Below are 20,514 nucleotides of genomic sequence, written 5' to 3' on the forward strand. Positions count from 1 at the left end.
TGCCAAAAAAATCCCCCAAATGCAGTCTACAGATTCTCTCTCCTTTACAGAAATAAGCTCACACATTAACACCATCATCAGTTGCCTCCAAGGTACCCACAAGAGGGGGCCAAGGCTTGGAAGTGTTTCCCAGATTTCCCACAGCAGCGCTGGCACCACGACAGCCAGATGGGAATTTTGGTTATGTCACGTGCAAGTCGCTGCATCCCACCAGCTGCTGCTTGCTGGAGCTGTTTTCCTTAATGAGGGTTCCCTTGTTGGGAAAGAAAAGACTTCAATTTGTCAGTCAACAACTGTCAAGATAAATCCATCTTCAATGGCCTTGGAACATCCCAGGGGATCCCCAGATCGTGTTTCACAAAGCCCTTGTCATGAATCTCCCCAAGTGAAACTTCTGAAAAACAGAGAAGGAACTTCCAGGTGCAAAAGCAGCTGCTGAACCAGGATTTGCTGCACAAACTCTGGATGACCAGATCTCATACCCCACTTTCTGAGAAACAATCCCAGCAAGGAACATCAAACAAGAGGGATCCACAAACCTTTGCTGCTCCTGCAAATGATGGTTCCAAACACCTTGTAATAAATCAAAAAACTTTATTTTGAAGATATATTATAAATGTACAGCACACACAACATCAGTGTCTGGGGTTATGTGTGAGCAGGTTTAAAGCCTCAGCATTCATTCCAGCCCCGGCCATGGGTTTTCCCCATCTCCACACAAAACAATTCCAGCCTGAACAGGTCTGGCTTTGCCAACACCTCCCTGACTTCCAGGAATATATTTCAGAACACAACAGCAACTGCTTAAAATGATCACAAATTAGCAGCATTCCTTGCTTTTGGCCTGGAGGATTTCTGCAGGGAGCAAATCCTGCTGGTTTTCCTGCTCAGGGAGAGGTCAGCGACCCACGCGAGCGTGGCCAGAATGAATCCCAAATTCCACAGGCTCAGGGATGTCTGCCCTAGTTTAAGCTTCAGAAAAGTAATGTTACACCTTAGGAAGAGCTGTGCATGCCACACACCGGCATCAGAGCCAGATCAAAGTTATCCTACGTGGTACCTAATTGTTGTATACACAGGTGAAATGAAAAAGTGTGAAGTCAGTACCTTGCAATGTAATTTTAGTGGTTCTGCCTCGTGGGAAGTGCTGGGTAGCAAATCACATTCGTGTACAGTTCATTAAGCCATGATAAAAATATGCAAATTAAAAATCTCTACAGGCCTCTGTTACCTGCTGCAACAGAGACACTTGGGTTTGTGGGGCTTCGTTTAAAACGTGATCCAATTTCCTCCCTCTCCCCAGAGCACGATATAAAACTATACCCAAATTCAGTAAGAATTTAATGCATTTACATTTACTGAAGTTCACATGCTGCAAACAGGATCTGCATTGAAGATCTTCAAATCTAGGGCAAGAGGTCCTTAAAAAACCCTTTTGCTACACCTGGATGTGGGGATGGAGGTGAGAACCACCATGGGAACATTCACATGGATGTAACACCCTGTGCAGGGAGGTGGGATTGCCCCCCACTACCCTGCCACAGCCAGCACAAATCCTGAGGAGGAGCTGGCCCAGAGAGGGGGATCCAGGCAGGATCTCCAGCCCCAAAGCTCCAGGACTCTCATTTGGATGGAAACACCAGCCAGAAGCGCTGCTGTTCTGTTGGGTAATAGAAAATGGTATTTATTATCACAAGTAGAAAACCAGGGTGGTTACTTTGGATGAAACACCAGCTATCCTGTGCACAAGCCTTTGGGAAAACTGCCACTGGAGCAGAGATGACAGTCACCTGTGCCTCTCCCACAGGCAATGTTTGCTGACAGTGTCGCTATACATTCGTTTGGTGCGATGCTTATTTTGGTGTGAACGCCTAAAAAAAGTAATTGTAACAGTCCTAACTAAAAAGGATTTCAATAACCACTAAAAAGTTGCTCAGATATGAAAATCAATCTCTGAAATGCGAGTTTGGTTCCGGGAGAGGAGGAAGCAAAGAGGGGGGGTGGGTGTCAAGGTTTGGGTCAGGTCTGTGACAGGGGCTGCCAAGAAGCAGCCAGGAGCTGGAAGTGTTGGAACTCGTGCAGGAGAGAACCTCACACCTTCCCAGAGGAGGAATGCCCTGATGGCTGCTTTGGGAACTGTGCAAGTCAATTTTCCAGCTGCATGGAGAACACAAACGTCCTTGAAATGGTGCAAAGCCCAGCGGGGTCATCCCGTGTGACCATTCCCATGGAGGGATGCAGCAATCCTAAAGGAAGACTCATGTCCCTGCTCACCAGGACAGGAGGAATGGCAGATTCTTTGGGCTGGACCAGGGAGAGAGGTTCAGTAAGAGAGTTACACTAGCTTGGGCTCACAGGTCAGGACAATCAAGGTCCAAGCTGTAAAGTAGCCACTGGCCTTTTTTCCAAATACATCCCTTTAAATGCTTCCCCCTAAAAAGACAGTATAAATACGAAGCCCTGAGAACAAACTTCCATATAGTACATTGCCATTAAAAAGATCAGTGTTTTGATGACACAATTTTAAGTTAGATATATTTCAATAAATAGCTGGCTACTTGCAAGAGGCCTGCAACATCAAAAGGTACAAAGCTGTCTGGCTACCAATGGGGCAAAGAGCAGGAACTGTAAGAATCACATTATTAGTCACCCACCACCCCGTCCCTTTCCTGCTCCACCTCACAGGCTTCCAAATACTCCCTTGACCATGTTAAGAGAAAATTAACTCTGACATGTCTGTGCTAGTTTGAGCTTGAACACCCAAAGTGCAAGCACAGGACCCAAGCCTGTCAATCCTCACTGCTGGGAGCAGTTCTTCCTCACAAAACCTGCTGGTTTTATTTAAGAAAAGTCTATCCCATGTGTTCAGGGATCTCTCACTGCCCCTTGGAGCAGATCCCCCATTCCTGCACCCAGGGACAGGACAGCTCCTCACCAGGCAAAGCCACACACGTTCTTTGTGCTCCATGGCTCCAGAGCGGTGACATCTCAATTTTTGCAGGTTTTCTAAAAACTGGGCCAATCTGTGCCTCTCCAAGCACAGTGGACTCAACTCCCCTCTGCATTTTCTGGGATGAAGCAGCAATCCCACCCCTGGGATGACAGGACACAACCTGTGGTGTAATTGAAGAATCAGCACCACTGATGTCTTAATCAATTCCTTCAACCTCAGGGGAGTTTTTGGTGGGTTTAAATCAACTCCTGTGCCTTGCTGCCAACACCACACCTCCTAAATTCTGGTCTCCTTCAGCTTTTGGCCACTGCAAACTTCAGTTCTCACAAGCCATGTTCTCTGTTAAAGCCATCCCAAACAACACTTCAGCTGTGGAAGTGTTGAGCTCTGGAATAACAAATTCCAGAAATAACCACATCTTCTCAAGCCTCCCAGCATCCTGAAATGCAGAATTCCTTTATCTCCACGGTCTCCCAACTGCTGCTGCTGAACCTGGGCATTCTCACCTTGTACCATATGAGGATAATTTGTTTTACAGGTGTTTCCCCCACACTTTATAACCAGTTCAGTTCTCTGAGCACTTTTATCCCTCTGAGCTCCACGGTCCAACCATGGACTCCTGAAATCAAACCCAGCATTTCCCAAGCCTTTACATTCTTCAAGGGCCACAGCTGCACCAAAGGATACATTTGTTAAATCTGAACCTCTCCTTATCCATTCAGAAGCCAAAAAACCTCCCACCAAACTACAGGGTGGTTTTCCCCAACTTTTCCTCCTAAAAACACTCATTAAAAGGAATATTAACCAGAATCCTGACTGCAGAGAAGGACATTTCTCTCTAACATTAAAAGCTTCAAGCAGAAGAGTCTTCTGGTATTATTACAGGAAAAAAGCTTCAGGAGTAAGCAAAAAAAAAAGGGATTAAATAATCCAAACCTTTCATAAGACCACAACATTCAGACACAGCTACTCATGAGTGGCTGTGCTGAGCTCACTGGGGTGCAGGATCAGGCTCCTGGCTTCAGTTACAGGACAAGGTTATAATTTCATGTCATGTTGTCAGTCTATTCTTAGCAAGAGCCCACAAAAATGGTTTTACTGTCCAATTTGAACAGAAGAAGCATCTCTATAAAGTTTGGAATTTCTAAATGTAGAAGTAAATATTTCAGCAGTCATCAACTGTAAAGCTTAATAAGAAATTACAAAATAAAAAAAAAATAAAAGAATCCTGGGATAGTAAGACAAGATAAAATCTCAGGTGGTTTTGATTTCCCCACCCTTCATATTAATTATGAGAAATTGGCAACTTCAGTGCCTCAGCTGCATAACAGCACAGAGCAGATGCCAAGTTCAGGCCAAAACTTGTTGTAGGGTTTCGGGTTGCATCTTGCTGCATTTTTGTTTAAAAAAACTCCAACTGCACACAAATCCCTCCCACACCTCAGAGGTGACTTGCAGAGCTGCTCAGGATCTCCCTGTTTGACAGAACACTTTTGTGATGTTGAAGGACAGGGTCTCCTCCTGGTTTCTCTGCAAGATTTGCCTCTTCTGCCTTTTCTGCAGGGCTGTGAAGCACAAGGCATGGCAGGGATGATGACAGATGTCAATCACATCTCACTAAGTTGAAAATAAACCCCTTTTTTTAGCAGACTGCTAAAAAAGTAACACCTGCAGAGCTCAGTCAAAAACACCAGCTGGATATTCACAGTGAGTTCTGTTCTTAATAGCTCAGAAATCCTCTCTGAAATCTCAAATCACTCTTCTGGCAAAATAGGAAAGACCCAGCCTGACATTCTTGGTATGACCATGGTAAAAATAAGTATAAAGAAAACCCACTTCTAACTCAAAGACAGCAATTTCAAGCATGCTTTAAATACCTTAAACAAGATTAAAAACCTGTGCGGTTCTGCTGCTTTACAGAACACCAGCAACCCCCCCATGCAATTCAGCTGCTTTTTTTTTTTTTGTAAACAGAATAAAACTCCCACAAGCCCCTTGCCAAAACTGTGCACATAAAAATGGGGGAAAAAACCACTATGTGAACATATCCCTCCTTGCAATGGGATATGGCAGAGTGTGAGCTTAGGAATTGCAGCCCCTTGGGAATCCAAGTCTTGATGTGGTGAATTCTGTGGTGACAGAGATCCTGCACCTTTATGGTACCTGACAGAGAACCTCCTGCAAGGACAACCCCAGTGGGACTGCAACAACACTAATGCAGCAAATAAATAGGAAAAAGTAATGCTACTTATTAGAATTCCATCTCTGAATGATTCTGCTTAAATTAGAATGCCAGATAAACAAGCTTGGATAGAAATGTGCTTGCTTTCCCAAGATTTGGGCTTTTAAAAAACATTTCCTAAGAATCAATTTCTTTTTTTTTTTTTTTTAAAAAGCAGTTTTTCAATTTGATAAGAGCCATAAATTAATACTGTATGGAGATGATTAATAACCTATGCTAGTGGTCAGTGACCTTTTGTAAACACCAGCCAGATCCTAGAAAAACTGGCCAGAAAACTGTCACAGGCCTTTTGAACGAGCAATATTTCTTTCCAACAATCAGATTCTTAAGTGTTTTCACAAAACCTTTTTCCTATTTTTTTTTTATATATATACTTTATTTTAAACCTAATACCTGAAAACATAAACAAATCCTCAAACCTTTTCCACTAACACTAAATCCACAAGGCAACTCACTCCTGTTGGCCGTAACTACGAAAGCTCTCGTGTGAGAGACCCCTTCCAGCCAGGATCTCCCCCCTTCCCTCCCTCCCTCCCTCCCATCCACCCCTTCCCAACCATCCAGGCACCCTCCTGTGGAGGTGGAGGGGGAGTGAGGGGCAGGGGGAAGTGGCACAGTGCACTGGCAGCTCCCTCTACGTGCGATTCAGTGTCTGGAAGATTCGGGAGATCTGTAACATCACCGGCCCCGTTTCAGGATCGTTCATCCACTGAGTGCTGTTCAAGGGGTTTTCAAGCATATCCTCGAAGGCTGCCAACAAACAGGGATTGTAACAGTTAGTCCTCCAGTGTTTGGGAGCTTTCAACAGCAGGACAGTGAGAAACAGCTACAGCTCAAAGGCAGTGCCCAGAAATGGTGGGGATACACGTTGTGCATTCCCAAGGGTCCACAGCCCCAGTGATGCCACAGGCTTTGTGCTCTCCTCCCTTCTCAGCACTAAACTCACAGCAGTGATTAAACACTCGGCCTGGATTACAGGCCAGCCCACAAAACCTCAAGGACATGGGCCTGAAAAGGTAAAGCCTTAACAAATGTGTCCAGGCCTTGGTCTCCAGGATGATGCCATGAAATTTATCCATTCCTGAACCCTCTCCTGCAGCTCCACTCCTCTGGTCAAAGCTTTTTCCACATCCCAGCCTGGATTTCTTGCACCAATATCCTTTTCCTCCCTGGTACTTGACCAAGACAGCTCATGGGAAGCACAGTCACCCCTTGCCTGTTCCCTGTGCTGTCCTATGGATCCTCTGGAGAGGAAATCAAGCCAGCAGAAGCAGCAGCAGATGTGCCAAAGGCTGCACAATGCCAGCACAAAGTGTAGCCCCCTCAGCCTCCAAATCTCAGCACTGTATTTTAATAGAGGCTCCTGAAGCCACCAGAGAAGCAGCATCTTGTTCCTCTTTCCTGATGTCTGGAGAGTCAGGGATGTCAGGGAGGCAGAAAGGGAAAGATTGGCTGTGCAGAAAAATTACCTCAATTCTCAACAGGGACAGTGGTCCAAATATTAATATTCTGTCTTTACAATAAGCTTTGCTGTTTGTTTGCCTTTTTGTTGTTTTCTTTTACTGTTTCTAGTGTTGACTCTTCTACTCATGCTGAAGGAACCAGACAGCCACTGCAAGAGCTGAGCTGCAAATCTGGTAGAGGAATGGGCCAGGCACTGATTTAAGCCCTTTGACAGCCACTGAGCTGGGCTCCTGGACATTTGGAGCCAGTCATCACAGAATGGGACTAAAAAAGCAGCTGCACAGTCACCAAAATGTCAGTGTTGTAAGAGCCTGGCCCAAGGTCAGGGTTAATTTTCCCAGGAGTGTCAGTGCACAAAGCTCAAGTGGGAGCTGGAAGTGCCCAGCACCTCTGAAAGGCTCCTCATTAATACCTTGCTCAAGGTCATGTAACTTGCCTCCAGGAAAGCCCAAAATAAAACCCAGATCTCCCCTTTCAGCACTTGAACTATTTTCTTTTACACAGACTCACAAGCTTAAAACTAAAGATTTATCGATATTCTGTAAGGAACTCATTAAATGCAAACCCTCATTATTAAAACCTGTGACATAAGCAATTTGCAGATGTATCATTAGTAATATATTCTCTGATGTTCATCCAAGCTCCACAAGCTCCTATAATGGCATTTCATTTTCTATTTATATTCTGAGCTGCAGTGTGGAACCCCTGTTGGAAATGAAGAGACCATTTGTTCAGAAATCAGGAGTGGGAAGGTTCTGCTCTTGAATTATTTAAAGACTTGCAAACTCTCCTAATTACATTTAAAGTAGTATTTTTAAAGGCTCTGTTGAATGAGCTGTGCACACAGCCTTTATTTAAAAGCATTGCTTCAGATAAGTTATGAAGCCACAGATTAAATGCAGAACTTTTTATATCTACATAACAGAGCCAGTCATTGTCCTGTGTTGTCAAAAAGCAATTCCTCAGGGATTTGAGCTCTGTCAGGCTCCTCAGCTGGGCAGAGGCTGTGCCCACAGCCTTTCTGACCCTGAGCACACAGACTTTACCACAGAGCTCAAACCCAAGCAAGGGGAAGGGTGTTTTCCCATTTTATCTCCATTTTGATAGGCAAAGCCTTAGCTCAGCCTTCTTGTTTGGATACTTTTCCACAAGTTCTCTTCTGTCTCAGTGATCAGGTCTCACACACAGGGAGCTGCACAGCAGGAGACAGCCTTGTTTTTTCTGTGAAATAATCAGAGTCCTAGACAGACATTCCTGATTTTTCCCCTCATGGCCAAAGGGATCACACAAAAGGTCTCCTAAATCCACAAAAGCACTGCAGCCAGCAGCTATTAAAGTTCTGAGTTCAGCAAGTGCAATCCTGGGGAATTAGAATCATTTCTGGGACAGCCCCAAGGCCTGCTCTGGGCTCAGCTGAGCTGCAGGATGAAGCAAACAAACAGCAGAGCTGCTGCAAGTGAGGAAAAGGCTCCAGAGCTGCCCCTGTCCCCCAAAGGGAGCTGTCATCATAATCTCTGCTTTGATTTCCTGGCAAATCCAGCAGGAGCCTACACAGGACTTACCTAGTAGAGTTTTAGGGTTGGTGAGCCCTAATTGTACCACTGGGTTTTCTAAGATGGCTTGGAAGAGAGGGCTGTTGGTGTCAATGCCCTTATCTAAGTCCTCAGGAGAAGGTTTTCTGTCTCCCAGCAGCCACTCACACTGAAAGAAATCAGCAGGAACATCAGATTTCATTAGAACCAAAGCATCTCTACTCAAAAGTTTTGTTAATGTGGCATTTTAAAAATACTTTTCCCTCTCCCAGTTAAAGCCTGAGCTATACATTTCTTTTCACACATTCATTTGTACCACCCAACCCAATATCCTCTCTCCAACAGCAGCCAGCACTGGATACTGAAGAGAGGATTCTCTGGCTGTCAGCTGTGTCCACAACATTTTCCTTAATACATAGCAGGGGACTAATCAATCTTGGAAAAACTTCCTGTTTTCTGATTCCAGAAACTGTGGCAGCATTGCTGCCAAATGGTCATTTACACTCTGCATGACTTGAATCTATCCTGGATCATTTAGTCCTGTCCTAAGCCAGTCAGTCTTGGGAATACTTTCTCCTTTCTCCTTTCTCCTGAGAGCACAAACTTCTGCAGACTGTGGAGAGGGAGTTTCCCAAAAGCTTTCTGAAAACCCAGCCTCAACCTCACAAAGCCCAAGCTCCTCTGAGGAGCCCAAACCCTTTGTAGTCATTCCAGTTGTGTATCCAATTTCAAGGAGGTACAGAATTTGTGCTCCTGAATCTCCAGTAGGAGATGAGTTTATGACAGATCAAAACATGATCCAGTTCAAGGATGAGAAGCATCAGTGGGACAGACCCTGGGAGCAGCAAGGGGTGGGAAGGATGTTGTACTCACAGCTGCGTTTTGCTGGTTGTTGTTCACTCTGAGTGCATCCACCACTTCCTTTTCATCAAATCCCATCTCCATCAGGGCAATGACAGCCTAGAGCAGAACCCCACAGCTTAATAAATGCTACATTTAGAACAGAAATGACAGCAATCATATCCCTTCACCTTCTGTGCACAGCTTCACGTGAAGTAAAACCCCCTCGTTATTTCCATATGCAGAGCACTCAGTAATTTTATTAGCAAAGTTTTCAAATATTCTATATCAAAAGTGTCTTTATTATGGAAGAAAAAAAGAATCTTAGGCGTGAAGGCAGTTCCTACCCTCAACACTGGAGGCTAAATGCAAGACAAAGAGCAAGTGTACTTAGAAAAGAGAAGGAAAATGAGGGGAAAAAAACTCATTTTGGAACTCCTGTCACAAAACTCTTGTTCACATCTCACTGACAGATCAGCCTTGATGTGCATTTGTGGTTCTATTCACCCCATTTAATTTCTTTTCCCAAATTCATTATACTGCTGGTGAGTGTGATGGATTCAGACAGACATATCCAGACAGTGGCACGAGAATCTTTCATTGTTTAGAAATTGCACCTGGGCCATCAAATGCATTTACAGCTCTTAACCCAAATCTCAGAAGAGCCAGTTGTAAACCCAAGGTGCCAGGTGTCACAGAGCCCCTCCTGGAGTGCTCCCAGTGGGAGAACAACACATTGCCACTGCAGTTAATGCTGTGTTCTAAAAAAAGGGCAGCTTCTGTCCTTGCTGCAAGACTTCAACCTGCTGCTGGTACTTTTCCTTGTTCCCTAAAACAATCACGTTCTTCTGTCCTTTCCATAGACCCATGGAATGGTTTGGGTTGGAAAGGACCTTAGAGATCATCCAGTTCCCACTCCCTGACAGGAGCAGTGACACTTTGCACTAGTCCAGGGTTTTCTGAGCCACATCCAGCCTATTCTACAGCCAAGGACCTACTCCTGTCCTGCCACCCTTCCATCCCTGCAGTGCTGCAGTGAAAACAACAATGCTGGAGCTCACTTCAACCCCCTCAGAGAGTTTCCAGGTGCTTTCCATGTAGATCCTGCTATCCCAGACAGTAATGCATTCCTTAGGTAAAATCCCTGAATTTAAACACTCCCTAAATACCTCCACTGAAATACTGCCAAGCCAGCACAATACCCATCTACCCAGAGGCCCCATTCATTTATTAACTAAACATTTATTTGCATTTCATGGTGCCCATGAAATCCCTCCCAATCCCATCAGTTCCACAGGGGATAAGCAGCACCCACCCGTGGGTCTGGACGAAACTCTCTTTTCCTCCGGATCTTCTTGAAGATTTCCGTCAGCTCATCCTTGGCCTCTTCCCCGCCCTCCTCCGAGCTGGGACCTGCAGCTGCCTCAGCAGAGGAGGCTGCACCTTCAGCTGGGGCTTCTGCAGGAGCCTGACCTGGCAGAGGAGCATCCACAGAAGGGTCATCAGCGTGTTCTATCAACCACTCCATGGCCTGGGTCACTGACATGCTGGAAAACACACGGGAACAGCGCGATGAGGAACGCGACAGCAGCGCTGCACGTGCATTCCTTCATTCCCATGGTGGATGCACCTGCAGCTTAATTAGCACCTGAAAACCCATAAATAAAGTTTTGGAGCAAATCTCAGAGCACCTCAGTTCTCTGGGGAGAATTGTCTCTGAATCTGGGAAAAAAGAGGCTCCAAGTCCAGCTTGGACCTGCAATCCAGATTTTAAAAGGCATTTCTGAGGGAGTCACTTCACTCTCTGCAGAATCTGCTTTGTTTCCCAAAGGAGCATTGGCTGTTTGCAACTGTGGACAGAACTGCCAACAAAGCAGGTTCCAAATTTGCATTGGAGCCACATCTCAGGTGCCAACAGCTCTGTTCCTCAGGGAGAGGGAGTGGGACACCGTGGTGTGACACCAGCACTTGCTGTGCAGTGTAACTGCTCCAGCTAAGGGATCCTCAGAGTTCCCAAACACATCTTCCCAACAGGTAGAAAGGAAAGAGCAAACACAACAATTGTGCAAGGAATGTGTAATTCCATTTGACACACAGGAATTATTGCATGTTCATGGCAGGGGAAGCCTTTGCCTATTTGGCATTTCTGTTACAACATGAGACCTGCAGGACAGCAGGGGAGGAATTCTTCCTGAGATACTGGAAAAGTGTGACTGGAATATGTTGTGGCCTCTAGCACCAAAATTTTTCAAGAATGGCCTAACAAATCCCTCTGAGGAGTGAGGCAGTACAGCTGGCTGTTCTTGGGGCATGAGAATGAGAAGGGCTCTACACAACCTCCTATTTCACTGCAGTTGCTCTCTGGACTTCACAATACTATTGGAACTTTTTAAAGATCAGTACCAAGTGTACTTCTACAGCTGAAAGACCAGTGTGGATGAGCTAAGTTTGCCCTTTCCTCTGTAAAATCTGACTTTGAAAGCTGAAGAAAATACAAGTTTGATACATGGAAACAGTGCCAGCCTGGCAGCCCTGTGACCCACAGAGCACATCCAGCCCTGATCCCCCTTCCCTGTGCCACCTGCACTGAACCTGAGGCAGCACTTACTGCAGTTAATGCTTTCTCCCACCTCGACTGAGGTGACCCACATAAGGAGACAAAAAAGATGCAAATCTGTGTTAAAGCACAAGCAGTCAGAGCCAGGCAGGTGCTGGAACACTCACTGGTTGAGCCGGAGGGCTTTGACAGCTCTGCTCTCTGGGAAGCCCATCTCAGTGAGCTGGCGCAGCGCGATCTCGTCCACCCTGTCCTCCTCATCCTCATCCAGCATGGCTGCACACACACAAACAAAACAGAGCTCAGATTCACTCCAGGCTCACATAAACCCCTGTGTCAATGCAATGGCATGTGTGAAGTTCAACCCCCATTCTCTCTTCCATCCCTTCCTTTGTTTCTGCCCCCAGTTTGCCACCTCATCATGTAATTTGCTGCACTCAGCTCGCTCTGGCTCAGATTGATTCTTCCAGGACAAAGACTTTGTTCAGATGTGTTCAAGATCTCAAACAAAAGGCCACTAACTCTCACATGACCACGAGATTTCCACACAATTAAATATATGAGAATCTTTGAAGATCTATTAAGCATTTCTCTAGAAATTAAGTTGGACCTGGCTGCAGCAGATCTCAGGGATGAGCATTTCCTGCCAGCCCAAGAGCCACCATTTCTCATTTTACCACATCCTTGTGAGTTTTCAACTATTCTTTACCATCCCTACTAATAATTTTTAAATGGAACTTCTCACCCATCCCAAAGGGACCTCTTATATCCATGACTTTTATCCACAAGGTGAAACATTTGCCACAAAATTTTCAGCAACTTTGCTGCCACATCAGTGTCTGAACTTCACTCTGAGCCCAATTCCTACGCTCCAAAAACAAATTCCCAGGACTGAACTAGCAACTCTAAAGATATGTTCATACCATTTGCCTTCTTAAATAGTTCAACTGCATCAGGGTTCAGTGCTAGCAATTTCTGTGCAACTTCTATGAGAGACACTAAAATCTTCCGGAGCTCTGTCTGGAACTGCAAGAAAGGAAACTGTCAAAGCATTTAGACAGGAAGTTACCAGCCATCAGTGAATCTTAATGTATCTATTGTTAGTAACACAGCAGCAGCCTGGCCCTCTGTACACAAAGTTGCTTTATTAGGGCTTTATGTTCATTGTTTAGTCTCTCAGGAGGTCTGGGACTTTCCTGTGAAGTGTTAGAGGGAAGTAAAAGCTCCTGGGCAGAGAGGTCCTTCTATTTCTACCACACCCTATGGGCAGTGGTCAAGGAAGGGAAATAAACCACAGGAAACCCCTGACTTATTTAAGACTGAATTAAAAAAAATCCCCATAATTTCACATTTTCCAGATCTTGAATATGCTCTGAGGCTTTTTCTAAGCACAAACAAAACATTCTGAAGCACAATTTAGGACAGTATTATCATTAAATACCATGAGCCGTGTCTAACCCTTAAGCTATTTAATACACATTGCAGGCATCTGAACCTCTCTTATAGAGGAAAGAGAGCTGTATTTAATAAAAAATAATACCTAAATGTAAAACAGCCTGACTGGATATTGGTGTGTGAGTTAAGGCAGATGCAGCACTTACATCCCTCATGTTGTGGTGGGTCACGGTGCGGTCCACGCTGCGGGCAGGCAGGTTGGCAGTGGCTTTGAGGATGGCATCCTTGTCAGGAGCCTTCTGCTCCTGCTTCCTCTGCAGGGAAGAGAACAGCAGCAGGTTTCATAACCCATTAGCCACAGAACACAGCACAGAGTTTCATATTCCTCCCCAAGACACCAAGCAGTGCTCTGTCACTTGTAATGCCATGGATTAACAGCTCCAGTGTCATCCTGCAATTACAGAGCTCAACTGGGCCTGTTGGGCTGCCCCACTTTCAGTCCTTACAGCTAAACAAGCAGGGAAATTCCAGCATAAAGAGGGACAGTGATGTATCCCAGAGAACTTGGAGGCCTCTGAGTTTATGTGATACATCAACATGCATAAACACCATCCTGACCCTCAGGAACAACTCCAACAAAGCAAAATAAAACAGTGAGGGGCAACATTCCAGCTCCAGAGGTTGGTTAGAGGGTCACAAGCCAAACAGACCTGAAGGCAGAAGACAACCTGACAGCAAGCCAACATATTTCTTTGGGTTTTCTAACAAACTAAGGCACTTGCTGAACTGTATTTTAGTTATTAGACATTAGTTCAAAGATCAAATCTATAACATTTTCACATTATTTTAAGGCACATGTTTTCAGAATGACAGTTAAAAATGCAAAATCAGCCTCCTCTAAGTTTGGAAGAAATAGAAAGCAATTCCTGTAGAATTTACCTGGCAGCATCTGCCTCTCCAAGGACAGTACATCACAATAGCCCTTCCACATATCATCAATAAAGCAATTAATCCAAAGTGTTTCAGACTCACCTTCTCCTCTGCAACCACATCTGCCATCTTGGGGAGCAGCGTTGGGGCACGCTTCCTGACCAGCAGCAACACGTCTGTGAGAGAAGGACAGTGCCACAGGTTAGAGAGTCAGGGAGAGCAGCAACTGCAAGACACCCCTCAAATTCAACTGTTCCTGGAGATGAATTTTGATTTAGTTCCATTTATTTAGCCTCCTATGTCAAAGCAGAGAGAAAATCTTAAAAAGGTGTGGGATTTGCCAGATGAAACCCAAGCTCCTCCTTCCAGCCTGACAGGATTCAAAGCCAGACAATCTCACCTCTGTCCTGAATGTTCTCTTCCAACACTGTTTTTGTGTCTGTCAGCACCTTCTCAGAAGTAGCATGGATCAGCTTATGATGTGTCACAGTTTTGGGATCCTCCAAGCTGCCAGGAACACACTGCAAGAGACAATAAACACAGCAGATCAGCGATGCCTGGAGAGGGCTGACCTAGAGCAGAGGCTGGACAGAGTTCAGAATAAAGCAGGGATTTATTGAAAGGCCTTAAAGGATACACCTTGGGCAGTACAAGAGCCTGGCCAGGGCTACCCCCAAGATGGACCCAAAATGGTCACAAAAAATGGTCATGAGGTCTCAAATTTTTATAAGTTTTTATATATCAGGGTTAATTGTCCAATTACAGCTTCAGATTATGAATCTTGTTTTCTCTCTTCAATCCACTGTTGTTCATGCTTTTGGGCCTGAAACTTGTAATGATTGTCCTTGGTATCAAGCTAAAAAAGGAACTGTTTTGAAGACAGCTCACTAACACTTAATACAAAGCTCAAAACCACACACCTAGAATGTGAAAAATATGAAAGCTAAAACTTAAGGCATCATCAGAAAACAGAAACCACTTGGCACTCAGGATTCTCCACACACAAACTCTGCATCATCATTTCCTGGCTTCTCAAGTGCTTAAGCCAGGGTCAGTACACATAAAGCATTTTATTAAAGAAAATGAGGTTTGATTTGTGCCTGTGTGAGTGGATTTGTGCTTTCTCAGGACATCTCACTAAATTCTGGAAGTGCTGGAGATTTGGAGCAAAGCAAGGATGCTCCAGGACCCACTGCTATGTTAATTCTGATCACAGAGGTCCCTCAGAAACTGGTTTCACAAAATAAAAATGCAAATCTACCAAGAGCAGCAGTGTTTTACAGGAGGGAAGGCTGGAATGATGCATGTTCTCATTTGGAGTGTCCAAACAGGAAAGACTCCCTGCTTCACCTCATAATTATTATTTACTCTCAGAGTAAGCAAGGCACTGCCAGCAGTGATTTTGGTTTATCTGACCTTAAACTGGGCAGTTTCTGCACCTTGTTCCAAGCTGAAATCAAGAGATTTGGCTGCTGGAGCCCTAACCTGGGCTCCTGCTGAAAGGGCTGAACCAAAGTTCCATTCACAGCTCTTCCTCCCAACCATAAATAATCAGAATACAATGGATTTTATTTTTTTTTTTTTTTGGTGCTCATTCCCTTATTGGAATTCTAAACTGCATGTCAATTAATTCACCAGGAAATCAGTTCAAATCCTAAAAAAAGAGTGCTCACACAGGCCTTGAGCTGCCTCCTCCTCACACCAGAGTGGCTCCAGATGCACAGTGAGAGATTTCAGGAACATTATTCCATCAGTGCATCTAGAGGCTTCCAATTTGTTTGAGTGCAAAAAAGAAAAGCAAAGTGCTTGCAATTCCAGAAAGGCAAAATTAGAAATAACAACATGTAATTGCTGCTGCTGTTCTCACCACAAAACAGGACACTTCACACTGCCATTCCCTGCTCTGCTCACAGCAAACAGCTTTTAATGACACTTCTAAATGTTCTACCAAGCCACTTTCACCGTGTCTGCAGAGGAGTGTTCACCTTTTGTGCAACACAGCCATTCCCAGAAATCCCACTGAAATCCCTAATTGTGGTGGAGCATTTAGTGCTGTTCATCACCAGCCTCCTGCAGAGGAGCCTTTTTAGTCCATCTTCACCTTTCCTGCTGGCTGCCACTGATGGAAAGCTCAGCTCCCTGCTGCTGTTTATCCAAACAAAACTCTTCAATTCCAGTCCCTCACCTGGAGCTGGGTTTGGTTCTGATGCCTCACTGAGATTGAGGTGAGAATATCTGAGGGTTGCTTTGTCTAACAGGAGCTTCTCAGGAACCTTCCAGCTCATGAAGTGCTGAACCAAGGCCAAAGAACACATTAACAGCTGGGAGCACCTCCTGTAATGGATCTGATAAGGTGCCCAAAGTGCCTGGGTACATCAGTGGAACATCTCTGCAAACAAGCTCAGAATATTCCTGTTACAGATCCTGAGGGGAAGAGAAGCTGAAAAGGGCAGCTGGGAGGTGTGCTTGGGGTGGACACACTACTTCCATTTCCCCCAGCACATACAAAGGAGTATGGGACACAGGAGGCACAATCACATAATAAATGTGGGCAGTAATTAATCATAAAATGAATCAGGTAAAAGTTTAAGCAGAAAAATTAAAGTTCTGTGGGCACCAATTCTTATTTCCTTCTCTTCCAACCACTTTAATAACAACTGCAGAGAATAGTAGGGCAGATATGGGCACTACAGACACCAAAGAGGCTGCTGAGTGAAACATTTGGCTTATCTTCACATTTTAAATGCCCTAGAAATAAAAAAAAAAACCTGACCAGCAGTGCCTTTACTCATTCTCACCTTCTGTTTTAAATTCTGGAGCTCCCAGCAGGCTGCTCTGCCTAGCAGGGGACAAACATTTGACACAGGTGCCCAAGCAACTGATGAAATCCTAAGCCCTGGTGATGCCAAACACCTTTTGCAAAGCTTGGAATCCTGGTAAATCACAAGGCTTTGTTTGTTTTAAAATACAAAAAAAGCTCTTTTTTTGGTTTGCTTATAATAACAGAAACATTTGAAAACAGCCCTTACATTCCCTCCTATTAAACTTGGGTGGCTTAAACCATCTGTTTAAACAAATGTTTCAGGTAAGGAGAAAAAACAGTTGGAGAGGTTTATTTTTTGGTCTAACAAAGGAACCAAACCCATCAAATTTGGGGGAAATAAAGTCACCAGGAGTGGCACCTCAGAGATCAGCCAGCATCTGAAGGTTATGGAGGGAAAAGTGGCCACTTTCCCAGTTGCAACCTGTTACAAACATCCCCCTCTGCCCCCTGAAAGAATGATTCCAGAGACATTCAGGAACATAATTATCAGCCTCTTGGAAGAGGTGGCTGCAGAAATTATCTCAAGATGTTATCAAGATTCAGTGTATAAGCAGGAGCAATGATTTTTCCTGGTCCATTTTCCCCCTCCATAAAACTATTTATTACCCATTATGGTTATGCAAATCCACCCCAGGATGGATTTTTGCACAAAGCAGCAGAAATTGAAATCAAGCATCACCCTGAGTTATCAAATTGTCTCTAAACCAGCTCTCTGTCAGTGTGAAGCCATTTCCCCTTGTCCTGTAAAACTCCATCCCTCTCTCCCTGTTTCCTTCAGGTACTGGAAGGGTTCCTGGACACCTTTATTTCACCCAGGAAATAAAACTTTAACCCTTCAAATGGGAGTTAAGTGGTTACAAATTACTATTGCACAGGTTTTATGTACAAGAAGTCTGTGAGACTACAAAGGCAAATCCCCCCCACCATTAAATGTGATTTAGTGAACTGAGCTCCCACGGGGAGGAGCTGAGGCTCCAGCTTTTGCCAACTCCAGAGTTCCACATCCCTCAGGAAGAAATGCAGCAGGTCAGGAGTGCAGCTGCCAGGCCAGGCTGTGCTGGCCCCAGGCTCCTGGCCGTGTCACACGCTGCTCTTGTCAATCAGGACAGCAAAACCCAGCTGGGGCTGAGCCTCCAAACTCAGCCCAGTGGCTCTGAAACCAGTGGGTCTGACACTGGCACAGCACAGAGCCTGTGCTCCCCTGCTCTGCCCGGCTCTGGGCACCTCTTCCCCTCCACACAGCGACAAAGGACTGAGCCTTTGGCCACTTCCATCGAGATCTTATTGTTGAAAGCACAGGGAGAGCGTCAGAAGAGCTCTGATCTTCCCCCAAAAAACACCTCAGCTGTTCTGTGCCAGCACAGGGTGAGGCTGCACTAAGATTTTAACAAAACAGGTAATTTCTCCTCCTTAGTTCCTACCGTCCTTCTTTGTTCAGACACAGAAACAAACCAGGCTGGACTCCAGCAGTTCCCACAGCACGGGCAGGAGCTGGGGATCCCTGACAGCGCTGCAAAACACACGCTGAACTCTGTAACCAAACATTACCGAGGGATTTCTGCCCAAATCCTCCTTTCCCAACACACAAAACTCTCCAAAAAGAGCTCTTCTTTCTCTATGGAACAGTTTCACGTAATTCGGGGAAGGGGGAGGCAGACACAGTAAACCAGGACACAAAGCTACCCATTCACCTGAGCTGATTTTTGCTGATTTTTAACCCCTCTTTTTAAAGCCTTTTACGGAACGTTGGAAAAATCAGTTTTCCTCACGGGACAGTTTTCCTTTCCCCCGGACTGTTCATTCCCGCCGTTCCCTCGGTCCCTGATGATTTCCAGCCCCATCCCCACAGAGTTTTGGGCGCTCCCGGTCCCGACCCCCCGGTCCCCGCTCCTTACGTGCTTCAGGCACCGCTCCTTGAGCTTCTCCACCGTGGTGTCCTCGGGCACCTCCTCCAGCCACTCGGCGCCCTCCATGGTGCACACATGGAGCCTCAGCACCTTCCCCGCAAAGATCTTCTCCTCCTGCACGAACATCGCCCCCGGTCCCGCTCCCGGCGCTCCGCCCCCGCCGCCGCCTCAGCAGGCCCCGGGCAGCGCCGCGCGCTCCCGCCCGCCCATGAAGGTGACCCCGCCCGGCCCGGGGGAGCGGCGGCCCGGCCCGGGCGGCGCGGGGAGCGCGGCGGTGGCTGTGCCCGGCCCGGCCCTGCCCGGTGTCACCGCCGGTGTCACCGCCCGGGCCCCGCCGTCCCTCCGGGGACACGGCGGCGCTCCCGCCGCGGCCGGAAACGGAAATGCTGTGCACCGCGGGGGCATGCTGGGAGATGTAGTTCTACCGCGGTGGGCTCCTCCGGAAGTGAAGGCATAGAAACCCCCTCCCACTTCACGCCCCTGGGCCGGCAGTTAAGGTGTTCAATCTTTAATGAACCTTTAATAAACCTTCAATAACGATTAATGATACTTAATGACGTTTAATGACGTTTAAGACGGTTTATCAACGGCTCCTCTGCGCCGCAGTTAACATGGCGTTGCCCCGGTGCATTGTGGGATCGCCCATCCCGGTGCGCGCTGGGACTGCGGCGCTGCCCGGTGCATGCCGGGAGCTGTAGTTCCGTCCCGCGGGCTCGGGGGTCCCTATGGCGGCCCGGGCGGGGCTGAGGGGTCGCGGACACTCCGGGGACACCGGGAGGCACCGGGGAGATGCTGCTGTCCCGAGCGGGGCGGGATGGAGCTGCCGGGAGCAGCGGGAGTTCCCCCGCGGGCCGTTAGAGGGGGCCCGAGGGCCGCCGGTTCCCGGCCCGCTCCCGTCCTTCCTTCCCTGTGGGACTCGATTCCCGGCCAGCGGGAGTTTCTTTTTGTATTTTATTATTAAAACTTTGAATGTGTTATTCAGACCGTGTTATTTCCTACGGCTCCTGCCCGAGCTGCGCTGATCACTTGGGCTCAAGTTCAGCAAGAGTTGCAAAGTTTTCGCGAGTTTAAAGTACCTATTTATTTAAATTAAAAGCAATAAATTCACTGAAGAAGTGGCTCCCTTGTCTTCCAGCTGCAGAGGTTGAGAGTGTGGGTTTCGGGTGGAGGCATTCTGGGGCTCCGACAGCCCCAAAACACATCTGTCTCAGCTGTGTCACCTCTGTCCCGGCTGTGTCACCTCTGTCCCGGCTGTGTCAGGTCTGTCCCGGCTGTGTCAGGTCTGTCCCAGCTGTGTCACATCTGTCCCAGCTGTGTCACCTCCCTCTGTCCCAGCTGTGTCACCTCTGTCCCAGCTGTGTCACATCTGTCCCGGCTGTGTCACCTCCCCCTGTCCCGGCTGTGTCACATCCCTCTGTCCCAGCTGTGTCACCTCCCTCTGTCCCGGCTGTGTCACCTCTGTCCCAGCTGTGTCACCTTTGTCCCGGCTGTGTCACCTCTGTCCCGGCTGTGTCACCTCTGTCCCAGCTGTGTCACCTCTGTCCCAGCTGTGTCACCTCCCTCTGTCCCGGCTGTGTCACACCTGTCCCAGCTGTGTCACACCTGTCCCGGCTGTGTCACACCTGTCCCGGCTGTGTCACCTCTGTCCCAGCTGTGTCACCTCTGTCCCAGCTGTGTCAGGTCTGTCCCAGCTGTGTCACCTCTGTCCCAGCTGTGTCACCTCTGTCCCAGCTGTGTCAGATGGGGAATTCTGCACAGCACCACAGGAAGCACCAGGATCTGTCTGTGCCCAGCAACAACAACAAAATCCCAGCATAAGCAGCTGAGCAGGGCTGGCCGTGCTCTCTCTGCACACCACGGATGCTCTGAC

At 46.8% G+C, this 20,514-nt stretch overlaps 1 protein-coding gene across 2 annotated transcripts; it reads right to left on the minus strand.

Annotated features, from left to right (window-relative positions):
* Positions 1–574: 574 nt before the first annotated feature.
* On the minus strand, positions 575–19,018 carry UBAC1 (UBA domain containing 1). 2 transcript variants are annotated; one of them, XM_015645158.2, is made up of 10 exons: positions 18,633–19,018; positions 14,314–14,434; positions 14,016–14,089; positions 13,190–13,297; positions 12,512–12,614; positions 11,756–11,864; positions 10,347–10,578; positions 9,065–9,151; positions 8,222–8,360; positions 575–5,945 (listed from the first exon to the last, which is right to left on the minus strand). In XM_015645158.2, the coding sequence occupies exons 1-10, from the start codon at positions 18,768–18,770 to the stop codon at positions 5,830–5,832; spliced, it is 1,227 nt and encodes a 408-aa protein (XP_015500644.1). In that variant the 5' UTR covers positions 18,771–19,018; the 3' UTR covers positions 575–5,829. The 2 variants fall into 2 exon arrangements, with proteins under 2 accessions (XP_015500644.1, XP_015500643.1); XM_015645157.2 differs by having other exon boundaries at positions 12,512–12,629; positions 18,633–18,823.
* Positions 19,019–20,514: the final 1,496 nt, after the last annotated feature.

Source organism: Parus major, chromosome 17, assembly GCF_001522545.3.
Source record: "Parus major isolate Abel chromosome 17, Parus_major1.1, whole genome shotgun sequence".
NCBI classification, from domain to species: Eukaryota; Metazoa; Chordata; class Aves; order Passeriformes; family Paridae; genus Parus; species Parus major.